Below are 12639 nucleotides of genomic sequence, written 5' to 3'. Positions count from 1 at the left end.
CATGAAATAAATTTTCCTCTAAGTACTGCTTTCATAGTGTCCCAGAGATTTTGATATGATGTTTCTTTGTTTTCATTTACCTCTAAGAATTTTTTAATTTCCTTCCTGATGTCTTCTGTTATCCATTCATCATACAATAGCATATTATTTAATCTCCAGGTGTTGGAGTAGTTTCCAGGTTTTACTCTGTAATTTCAATCCATTATGATCTGATAGAATACAAGGTAGTATCTCTGTCTTCTTGTACTTGCTAACATTAACTTTGTGGCATAGAATAGGTCTATTTTAAAGAAGGATCCATGTGCTGCTGAGAAGAAAGTGTATCTGCTCGTTGTTGGATGGTAGATTCTATAAATGTCCGTTAAGTTTAAATTATTGATTGTGTTATTGAGATCTATGGTTTCTTGGTTCAATTATTGTTTGGAGGATCTGTCCAGTGGTGAAAGAGGTGATAAAATCACCTAGGAGTATTGTGTTGTAGTCTATTTGATTTCTGGAATTAAGAAGGATTTGTTTGACGTACATGGATGAGCCACTGTTTGGGGCATAGATATTTATGATTGTTATATCTTGCTGATTTATGCTTCCCTTAAGCAGTATGAAATGTCCTTCTTTATCCCTTCTGACTAACTTTGGCTTAAAGTTCACTTTATCTGATATGAGGATGGATACTCTGGCTTTTTTGTTGTGTCCATGTGCATGGTATGTTTTTTCTCCTCCTTTCACCTTTAGTCTGTAGGAATCTCTATGAGATGAATCTCTTGCAGGCAGCAAATTGTTGGATTTTTCTTCATTCTGCCAGTCTATGTCTTTTGATTGATGAGTTCAGGCCATTAACATTCAGGGTTATTATTGTGATATGATTTGTATTCCCAGTCATTTGACTCATTTTTGTTTTTTGACATGATTTGGTTTCTCCTTTATTTGGCTGTTCCTTTAGGGTAGTTCTTCCTGTTGCTGATTTGCATTGTTGTTTTTCGTCTCTTCCTCATGGAATATTTTGCTGAAAATATTCTATAATGCCGGCTTTCTTTTTGTAAATTCTTTTAGCTTTTGTATATAATGGAAGGATTTTATTTCGTCGTCAAAACTGAAGGTATGTTTTGCTGGGTATAAGATTCTTGGTTGACATCCATTTTCTTTCAGGACTTGAAAAATGTTGTTCCAGGCCCTTCTAGCTTTTAGGGTCTGGATTGAAAAATCTGCTGATATCCATATTGGTTTCCCCCTGAATGTAATTTGATTCTTTTCTCTCACAGCCTTTAAAATTCTGTCTTTATTTTGAATGTTAGGTATTTTCCTTATAATGTGCCTTGGTATAGATCTGTTGTAATTTTGTGTATTTGGAGTACTATAAGCCTCTTGTACTTGATTTTCCATTTTATTCTTCAGATTTGGGAAATTTTCTGATATTATTTTGTTGAATAGATTGTTCATTCCTTTGGTTTGTTTCTCTAAGCCTCCCTTAATCCCAATAATTCTTAAATTTGGCCTTTCATGATATCCCATAATTCTTACAGATTCTGTTCATGATTTCTTACCATCTTCTCTGGCCAACTTTGTTTTCAAGATTAAATATTTTGTCTTCAATGTCTGAGGTTCTGTCTTCCAGGTGTTCTATCCTACTGGTTATGCTTTCCATGGAGTTTTTAATTTGGTTTATTGTTTCCTTCATTTCAAGAACTTCTGTTTGTTTTTTTTTTTTTCTAACTCTTTATTGAAATGATCTTTTACTTCCTGTATTTGCTCTTTTCACTGTGGATTGGTGCGATCATTCAATGCCTGCATTTGCTCTTTCATCTGATCATTCAATGCCTGCATTTGCTCTTTCATCTCCTTGTTTGCTTCCCTGATCATTTTAATTATGTACATTCTGAACTCCCTTTCTGACATTTCTTCTGCCATGCTGTCACTGGATTTTTTTGCTATACCATCTAGGTTTCTTTGGGACATTTTCTTCCCTTGTTTTCTCATATTGCTCAGGTGTCTACCCCTCTAGTAGAGAAACTCTGGGATACTGCAGATTGATTTCCTGTATTGACTAATATTGTCTCTGTAGATTTCCAATAACTCACCTCTTAGCCGTCAGTAGCCTGAAGTCTTGGAGGAACTTGATAATGTGGTGCTCCACAAGGAAGCTGCCCCTCTAGGGATGGTGGCCTACAGGTGGGGTATATTCCCTGTCAGTGGGCAGTGGTGCCTCCACTTGTTGACTGATGGTCAGCCAAAGAGGGACTAGCCTGCAGGTTGGGGCACGTCTGATCTGGGTCTGTGTCTCTGATTCTATTGCCATGGTGGGAAAACCTTGCCCAGTGGGGAATACTCACCTGATGGGGAAGTTTCGCTGGGCAGCTCTCCTCTGAGCAGTTCCCTTCCATCCAGAACTACCACCTGGACTGGGAAGCCCTCCTCTGTGATGTTCCCAGGGGTCTGGATCTACCGCCTAGGCTGGGGAGCCTGTCCCTGTGAGGAACTCCTTCTCTGAGCAGCCCTCCTCTGCTACGATCCCTGGGGACTGGAGCTACCACCTGGGCCTAGGACCCTCACTCTGCATTGAAGTCTCTCACTGTGGGGCTCTCCTCTGCAATGCTCCTGGTTGACGGGATTCTCGGCTCCAGTAGGGGAGTCTTACTGGGCCACTCTACTCCACGAAGTTCCCTGCGTTTTGGGACTACTGCCCCATCCGGGGACCCTGACCAGTGGGAGAGACTCACCCGGTGGCTCTGAGTTGGTCCCGAGTCTCTCAATACCTCCTCAACTCCTGGGTCTTGTCAAAGGTCCTCTAGCCTCCTGTAGGTGTCTCAGGAAGGGAGCTGCCCTTCCAATGATGATGGCCACACCCTCAGGAATAATTCAAAATGCCTGCACCAGCCTATAAAGAAGCCTCTGGCTAGCTCCGTGATGCAGGCGGGCTGGCTGGTCTGCCGGCTTGCTCCACGATGGTGACCGACCTTGGCGTGGTGATCAGGCGGGGTCCCTCACTGATGGGGTCTGTGCTTGGCCTGGTGGTTGAGCGGGCTGGCTGCCGGCCACCTAGCTCCACAAAGCAGGCGGGTTGGATACACACCTCCCTTAAAAGGTTTTATAACAACATTGTATCTTTCAAGTCTAGTTGTTTTATCAAGGATGGCTTTCAGTTAATCTAGTCTGCCATATTGCTGAAAATGAAGTAGAAGAGATATTTGGAAATAGGTGTTTTCAGCCAAAACGACAATGACAATATTAAGTAGTATGTATAGGAGTAGTAAGGCCAAGCAAAAATGAAAACCAGGATTCCTAATTTCTGTTTGGGGTTCTTTTGAAAGTAACCTTACAGTGAAAATTCAAAAAAATCTTAAGTGATCTAATAGAATTGGAAAAGAGAAAACAGATATATCAAAAATCTTCAGTGACTGTCTAAATTGGTCAAAGTGCATTAATTTTTACTCTTGTCACTTATCTGACAACTGGATCATGTGTCCTCTATTAAAATTCAGAAATATGAATAGTTCTTTGGGTGAAAGAGTTAGTGTGCCTATGGTCACATCCTAAGATAGAGAATACTTTAAAAGGGAGGGGAAATAGTTGAAACATTTCAGAGATAATTTTTAGAGAGATTTTTAAAAAACGTACCATTTTATAAGATGATAAACATGACAAAAACAAATACTTTTTAAGCACCTAAGTCAGTACTGGGGACTGTATTGGAGCAGGTTGTGTTCCATGCTGTTGGAGTAATATCAGGGTGTTGTATATAACTAAAACGAATTTAAAAAGGACAAAAGGGGGACATATTAGCACAGTTTTCATGTTTAGCTGCCTTCAGAGCTCTCTCATTATATTTTTCTTTTATTTTCTTTTTGGGTGAAAACTTCCTGAAATCTCATCAGTAAATTCTTCCTTCAGTAAAATGTCTAAGTTTCCCCTAGGTAGAAACTAAATATCTTAATCTAATTCCCAGCAGGTGAGTTTTTATTAGCTTTTATCCCAGTGGCTGAAACCTTTTGGCATCTCACTTTCCATTTTGTATTCCACTGATCACAGAGAAACTTCAGAGGGTAATAGCCCTTCTCTGATGCAAGATATCCAGAGGACTGACTGACAAGATGGTTCTGATTCCTTCAGGGATTTCCTACATTTTAATTATTCTATAATAACATTATAATTGTATCTACTATATTATAAATGTATTTCATTGCATCTATACTGTAGGCTCTATTTTCAAAATGTAGCCACTATGTGTTTTTACCAAATTTAGGATTAGCTAAGCACAAAATGGAATATTAAGAAATATGATAAATTATGAAAACTGTTCATATCTAATTTTTTTCAACAAGTGTTCATATCTATATTTTATATCTGTTTGTATAATTATAGCATAGTGAAAATTTTAGACGTCAATAATTTCAAAATCTTTTTATGTTTTCTGTAATTTACATCCACACAGTAATGTTGTAGGAAGTCAAGAACCATGAACTCACACATATTTCATGGGACAACTTTGATGTATTTCTTGCAATGTAGAAAGTAAAGATAAACCACTATCTTCCTTGCTGGTTTAAGGACTGAATCGGGGAACCTATGAAGACTCTTTCCCAGATCTGAAATTCTTTGATACATATCTCTGATGGAAATGTCATGTAAAATATTCTCACCTACCTGTTATTTCAAAAGTGATGGATAGGAAAGGTGCAGCACTAGACTTCGACAAGCTCTGATATTTACTTTCTGAAATAACAGGGAAATAGCACCATAAGCATAGCCTTTCTTTACTTTTCCTTAAAGAAAAAAAAAGCTTTGAATAAGGTGGGCTCGTTTGTGGAAACTTATAGAGTATAATTGTAATGAGTTTGCATACCATTTAGGCATGGCATGACTATTGTATTCTTATTTCTTTGCATAACATGGGAAAGCACAAGTTCTTCATCTACCCTTCTGTCTGTCCATTCACAGTTTATTTCCCTCCATGTAACTTTGCATTGACCCTCCGATCTTTTCTGCTGGTGTATCTCATTCTATGTCATCAAATAGGTTCCTTTTTCTAGACTGCTTTTCTTCATAACTCCAATCCCACTGTTTTCCAGATTTTAGTGTGGAATGTTTGATGAGATTTCTACAGAAAAATGTTCTAGTTTAAGGTCCCTAAAACATAAATCACTTCAAGTTTCAGTGTCTTGCAATCAATACTTTTCACTTCTCTCACTTAAAACCATGTTCAATCTGAACCAAAAGGAAGAGTTTTTTGAGTTATTCAGACTAAAATCTACTTTAATGTCCCTTTCATTCTTAAAACATCAATTTATGTTTATGCATCCAATGATCAGCAATATTTTCACTAGTTTTCTAGGATAACCTCCCCTTGGGCAAGGCCTCTTTCTGTAATATTCTGATAAGGGTGGATTTTTACACCAACATAAATATAATTAATTTAATTATAATATTATTATAATTAAATATTATTATATATTAATAATATATTATACCTCTACATAACATTACATATTAATAATATATTATTGATGATTATATTAATAAATATTATTATTTAATTATTAATATAATTTCCTACCAGTTGGACATTCTTCACAATCTACTAGAATCCTGACTGGCTCAACAGAAAATTTTAAGGGTCTTACTATCAACTCTTCGCAATGAAAAACACATCTAGCCTTTCCTCTAGAGTGATGCAGTGAACCTTTTGCTCACCTGAATATTGCAGGGTAAGTTGCCAGGAAGGCGAGAGTTGCTGACAGCAAGTGGAGGTAGGTTCTTGCCAATATCAAGTGAATACAGTTTTCTTACAGTCTATAAATGCTATCATCAACTTAACCAATATTCTGATGACTTAACCATTATTCTGATGATATAATTCAGCTGAAACAACTAGCATACCAAGTTGTGAATATTATACTAAGTATTTCGTGAATACTTTAATCATATAAATATTTTGATTTTTCTGGAAATTAAGATATTAACTCCAAGCAGGAGTTTCTTTTTCTTTTTCTCATATTTTTTTTGCCAGTGTTGTATGAGTCATTTAATACAGCGCATATACCAATGAATAAAATGATTAATATGGATAACAGTGACATGGCCATTACTATTCCCCTGTGTAAGGTGATCTGCCAAGAACATAAAGTTCATATTACATCCTTTCCTTTCAATTTATATCAAGAAGTTTACTTCTGAGTTAATGTATTTTGTTTTGAATTAAGGTATGGTTACATGTGAAAACAAGTCATGTATAGAACATAGAGTGAATGTGCAAAACAACAGCATAGACTTTTTTCTTCAAAATAAGTACAATGTGACTGCTTTTGGGGTGGGTCCTGGTTACACAGGCAAGGATTCCTCATATTAGAATTGGTTGGGGGAGTTGATTGGAGAGGCTTCCCTCTCTTTATACATGAGCTTTCACTCTCATATTTACTGCAGGAAGGGCTCCTGTAAACAACCTTCACAGCTCATAGGCTACCTGTCCTCCATTCACCATGCATTGACCCTAGGATGCTAGTCTGCCAGAGAGTTTCCTGTTGGGAAATATTAAGAGTTGCTGGGGGCAAGACTAAGTTCTGAAAAGGAAAACTGCAATATTTGAGGAGAATCATGTTTCTACAAAGATTTATTGGTTTTCTTAATAATATAATATAAATGGGTACAAATTCCTAAGTTTCTCATGTTACTCATTTATATTATAACTATTAATTTTAGTTGAAGTAATTACTTCCGTATCTATTGACTTTTGCTTTAGTTTAATAGATACAACTTAATAATGAGATTGTGTGTGGATGTGTGTGCATGCTCCTTTCTTTCTGTGACTTATTTCTGGTGCTGTGCAGTGGTTTGCCAGGGATATGAGAGGACTCTGAAAAAAAATGATTTAAAAAATATCCAGTTGCAATTCCGAATTCTCAAGGACCTTTTGAAAGTAATAACCTACAAGACATAATTGACATTCAGAAACTAAAATCTGATCCACCTCTAGCAATGAAATTATACTACTCTGAGAAGACTGCTATAATAAATCTATCTAAGAGTGTTAAAAATACAGCCATTAAAGTGGCCAAGAAAATATTAATGTACTAACATTACATGTTTTATGCTACTTTCTTACAACCTCAAGATACATTAGTAGTAAAATATATCCCTAGGCTAGATTCCTAAATGAGTTGACATGCTGTGTAAAATTAGTGGATACAGAACAATTAAATTTTGGAAGTTGCAAATGCAAAACTTCAGTTGCTTATCTCCATGAGTTACTGGTCACTGCTGTCACTTTTTGTGGGGATGAAGAAGCCCGCCCGCCACCCCAGCCCCACTTCCTCTGGTTTTTAGAACATCTGTTTCTCTTTGTTCTTTCCCTTCTTTTCTGATCAAATATATCTCGCTTAGATTCCTTCCCTGAATAGTTTTCTTTTCCTTCTTTCATTTGTTGGTATCAATTAAGATCTTTATCTCTATTCTTGCCCATTTCCAGCCAACTCACTCCCTAGGAAATTCTATCCTGTCCTTGTCATACAACATGCTTGTGTCTATTAGCAAGATATATACTTTGTCTGCTTTTCTCTGGTGTTGCACCTCAGTACACACTGTTCCCTATGCCAGGAATAAACTCCCTCTTGCTTTCCTCATTCACTTACCTGTAAGCAGTGTGTCCACCATCACCTGGCTCATGTGGTGCCTCCTTCTCTAGAGGGTCTGTTTCTGTGATACCCCAATGGTCATTAAAAAACTCAGTGTAATGATGCCTCATCTTATGTATAAATATTGGGGTTTTTTTGTGCTATCATGATAGATTTGAGGACTTTCATGACATGAAATTTATATGAATATTTTTACCCTATCTTATACAATTTTTGGAACTTTATTGTCAATTAACTAGTATATGTCAAATGATTAGTGACAGAAGTCCTATGGTTCTTCAGACCAAGATAGTATAAGAAAGATGGTTTATAGCGCTGCTCAAAAACATTCATATTTTTAAGAACTTAAGATCTACTCATTCACTTTAAACTTTATACAATAATGATGAGAATTTTAGAATAATGTTAATATAAAACAATGTATAGTGTATAATTACAACCTGTGAATTCACTTATCCTTTTGTACATTTTTTGCATCTGCTCCCCAAACTGAGATGTTTTTAAAAAATCTAAAATATATGTGCCAAACTCCCAAAAGTGGTGAAGGGGCATGACTTTGGGTTAAAGTTTACTTTTAATGCAGTTTTTATTCTGAATTTACTTCACTTACATCCAAATTAAAATTTTCACTCAATACCATAATTAACTTATTTTAAATACATTTTAATGAAATAAGATTTATTCTTTTATGAGCAGGTTTTACTTCCATCCAAAGAAAAATTTGGACTTTATATACTTGTTTTCTGTGTATACTCACAAGTTAAAATATTATTTTAGTTTTATAATTATTACTGCTAAATTTTATGCAAAAGTGAATCATGAAGGCATTTAAGTCAAAAAATTTTAAAAAGATTCCTCAGCAAATCAAAACTGATGAAAGATGTAGTTGCATCAATTTTTCTTTTTTTACAAAAATTATGTGGATTTACAGTTTACCATAGTGGAGACCAAGCATAATGTGAGCAGAAATGATGCTCTTCACACCCCAAATGGCCCTGCAAATGTCCCTCCAGAGCAATCACATGCGCCCTCTCCAGGAACGAGTCATTAGGAGGAAAGTGGAAAGTACCTTCTCTGTCCTTGGGGGTATTTAAGTGTGCGAGGAGGTTTTCATTGGTTTGCACGCAGTATACCTCTCGGGTCTGGACGCCTCCTCCACAGAGGGCAGTCTGGTTCCCACGCCTCTTGTCCTGCTGGCTCAGCAAAGGGTCCACACGGCACTCGGTCCACTCAGTTGTTCTCCAGCCATACCTAAAGAAAGAAAATGCCGGCGGCCACGATGCTTACTGGATAAAAAGCTTCTCCATTCCTCTCATATTGTTTTCTAAAAATGAATCTAAAAACGTTTTCCTCTGATCTTCAACATGGATGTTAGAAGGGGGTTGCACATTCAGTTCCAACCCTTCCTTTATCCTTAGCGGCGCTCAATTTAGAGAGGGGTTACATTTAGAGTGATCCTATTTTAATTGCTACTACTGGAAGTTCCTTATAAATATTTTATGAAAAGAGAGCATAATGCTGAAAACATGAAATTTTATGTTCAATTAAGCTGAACCCATGCCTGCCCTTTCTGGATGCTCATAAACGAAGGAGGATTGAATCTGAGAAAAGAAAATATTCTATGCGATGATGAACCCAAATGTTTGTTTTGTTTTTAAGTAAATGAATGAAAATTGCTTCTTCCTACTGGAGCAAAATTATAATTGTGATTTAGGGTTTAAAAATATAACAGGAAATTTAGAATTTTTAAGAATGAGGATTTTTTTTTCTTCTGTAACACTGAGCATCCCTGATAAGTGCTGATGAATGATGAAAAGAGCTGACATTTCTAATCAGTGGAACACAGGAAAGATGATCTGTGATTCTCAATTAAAGCTCCAATCAAGATTATGATGTGAAAGAAATGTCGGGGAACTGTCAGTCCAACACATGCTTGAAGGAGATAGCCAGGGAACCATTTCTGATGCCATTGAAGATAGAAAGTGATGACATTTCTCCCCTCTAGGAAAATGGATATTCTAAAAGCCCAAAGAAATGGCTCATATAGCACTTTGTGTTACTTCAACCAAGATGCTACCTTAGTAATCATATTAACAGCCAACATAGGGATAAATGGATGTGTTAAATAATCATCTTATTCAGACAGAAAGATTCAAGGGGCTCAAAGAAGTCTGATCTGGATACTTTGCTCAGTCAGTAATAAGTTTCTTGATAATAAGACTGAGATTCATACTTATTTTTCACCTTTATTAGTGGAGATTCATGGCATAACACAGTGTAGATAGGGGTCTTTAAGGAAAGACTTTCCAGACATTTGTTCATAAAATAAGGGCAGTGTTCATGTCAATTCTAGAAACGTGGATAACTGATGCCTGAATGTGAGAATAGGGTAGAAGAAATAAAACCAAATAAGTCATTTGTTAGTAAAGTTAAAATGGTGATTTAAAAAAATGAAATAAAATGGATTTCCAATTTAGGTCAAGCTGAGGAGTCTTAAGAGCGGGAACAGATTTTCAATAAAGATAATAGGTTATACATTCTAAGAAAAATGCTACTCCAATGAAGTGAGAAGAGAAACTCAAAGATATTTATTTATTTTATTAATGGTATTTGAATATCTGAAAGGATAAATGATAAGGTACTAATTTAAGGAAAAAATAGAAGAAATTCATAGGAAAGAAAACACTTGGAAGTCCTGACCTATCCTTGAGCCTATAATAAGGAGAGGGCCCACCAAAGTCAGTGGGACAGGTTGAGATGGTAGGAAGGAAACAAAGGTGTGAGTCTAAGGCACAGCAGAACTGAAGATCTCATATAAATCATCACTCTGTTTTGTTACTAGTGTTAGTGGGAATAGTAGTATTAATTTGCCTCCTCACTGGTTCATAAAGTCCAAACTGTTCTTTAGGTGTGTGGAATATTCCAGAGAAGGAAATAAGGCAGGAAAGAAAGAAAAAAGAAAAAAAGAAAAGATACAAAAAGAGAAGAACAGAAAAGAAATCATTATAGAATTACTGCTTAAAGTCTAGCCTTTGTGGAGATTTGGAAGTATTGGTATTAAAGACACCTTTATTCTGTAAAACCAGTATCTTTTAGGATAGATTTTGTAAAGATTTTTTTTTTTTTTTTTTTTTTTTTTTGCTTTAAATGTGTTAAAAATCACTCTTTCTCAACATGCTGTTCAGTTCAAATCCAATGGCTGAACAAACACACAAGTGAGGCACACTGCACTTTATTAACTCACGTGGCACAGAGGGCGACTCCATCTCCTTGAGACACACACGGTTCTTTTTCTTCAAGTTCCGGACATTCCTTTTCACTGCCAATAGGAAACTGCTTGATGGTTCGCGTCCGAGCACGTGTGCCTGTGGGGGATGCGGTATCACGGCACGTTGCTGAGCATGCGCTCCATTCCAGCCACTCGGACACCTGGCACTCCTTGGTGATCACACAGGATTGGACAGTCATTGGGAGCTTCTCTTGCTGGCAAAAGCTGTAAAAGAGCAGCAATAGTTTCATCGTAGACTCTCAGGTTCTTATGAACTTTATACTCCAAAGTAAAATTGGTTTGTACATTTTTTAATTTCTACTTGGAGGTGTGATTCCAATTTCATTGAAAATATATTAACATCTACCATGTGCAAAAGCAAATTCAAAGTTAACACCAGAATTGTTTTCTGTTTTGTAACAATTGGTAAACCTCTCCTGGGAAATAGAAAATACAGGGAAATAAGCAAAATTAACTAAAGCTAAGTTTACCATATTGTTCATTTTACTCCTTCCAGATTTGCTTTAATTTATAAAATGTGAAACTAAGAAGTGTTAACAGATATTAATTTCTGTTCTGCTGGTAGATTTAAATAAGCCCACTTGACTAACTTCAATATTGTTTTGAATAGAAAAAGTAATTTAATATATGTCTTAACATTATTTTTAATATTATTTGAAACTTTACTTATAACTTGTAATTATAATGTGTGCTTGTTCAAATACAGCACCTCTTTCAACTCATACTTTAATAGGGAGTGTACACATGAGTATCCTACTTAAATACATCATAAATATTGGAAATACACCTATTTAATTTTTATTATAGATATTTCCTCTAAATATATCTCTGGTATTTATGTATATTTATGTATTTATGTATATATTTAACTTCTACTTTAACTAAAGGCATTTTGGACTCTAAGTTATAGTGTCTACATTCGAAGCTGCAAATGATATGATGGCAACAGCTAAGGGCATACTTTGAGGAAATTTCCTGGAATGGGACAGATTTGTGTTGACTTCCAGCTGAACTCTTCACCAGTGTCCATAACAAATAGCATATGCTTACACAGACAGCCTGTTGTCTTGATAGAGTTTTCTGGTCCTATGGGAGAAGACACTGCCAATTCCTTCTCATCATGCAGGTGCCATATTTATCTGTGGTAATTAACCACAGAGAGAGACATGTCCATTTTACTGTAACGACTCACATGCAATCTTCTTAATCCTACTTTCCTGTGTATGAAAATTACATTCCTATGAGACAATTAGAGCCCAAAGCCTTGAAATCAATTTATTGGAGTTGAGAGAGAGGTCTAAGCAGAAGATAAGCTTAGAGTGGTGGCAAATGGCTCTGAGTCACTTCTGTTTTTCCTATGATAACAGAGAGGGATCAAAATCTCATTTCTACTCAAGTGCTATGTACTGAGCATTAATGATACATTAAGCACAAAGCTAACTAACCATGGAGCACAACTTTCTATGTGACGAGTAAGGTTTCATTCTTATATTTATATATTAATCCATGAAAATTAGGTAAAATAATAACCAAATGTTGTTCCCTGTAATCTATTTATTACATGATTGTATATATTTTATATCATCTTAGATTTCTTATCCTTCCTAGATCATTTTCATATACATTGGCACATTATCCTTTAATACTTACTAAGTCTATGAATGGCAAAGGATTAACAACCTCTTTTAACCTTTTACAGAGAGTTTGTCTATTGGTTAACTACTTCCA

The 12639-nt window shown here is 36.0% G+C and overlaps 1 protein-coding gene across 3 annotated transcripts in view; it reads right to left on the bottom strand.

Annotated features, from left to right (window-relative positions):
• Window positions 1–12639, bottom strand: part of Thsd7a (thrombospondin type 1 domain containing 7A) — a 414330-nt gene that overhangs the window by 175989 nt on the left and 225702 nt on the right. For 2 of the 3 annotated variants that reach the window (XM_047561721.1, XM_047561723.1), the window contains exons 3-5: window positions 10867–11115; window positions 8692–8873; window positions 4639–4707 (exon numbers count right to left, since the gene is read on the bottom strand). In XM_047561721.1, coding sequence (XP_047417677.1) covers window positions 4639–4707; window positions 8692–8873; window positions 10867–11115 — 500 coding nt within the window. The remainder of the gene's footprint in view (window positions 1–4638; window positions 4708–8691; window positions 8874–10866; window positions 11116–12639) is intronic. The other variant, XM_047561722.1, reaches the window with a different exon arrangement.

The sequence above is a fragment of the Sciurus carolinensis genome, chromosome 8 (assembly GCF_902686445.1).
Source record: "Sciurus carolinensis chromosome 8, mSciCar1.2, whole genome shotgun sequence".
In the NCBI taxonomy this organism is placed as follows: Eukaryota; Metazoa; Chordata; class Mammalia; order Rodentia; family Sciuridae; genus Sciurus; species Sciurus carolinensis.
The sequence above is the reverse complement of the archived record's forward strand: the minus strand, read 5'-3'. Positions and strand labels throughout refer to the sequence as shown.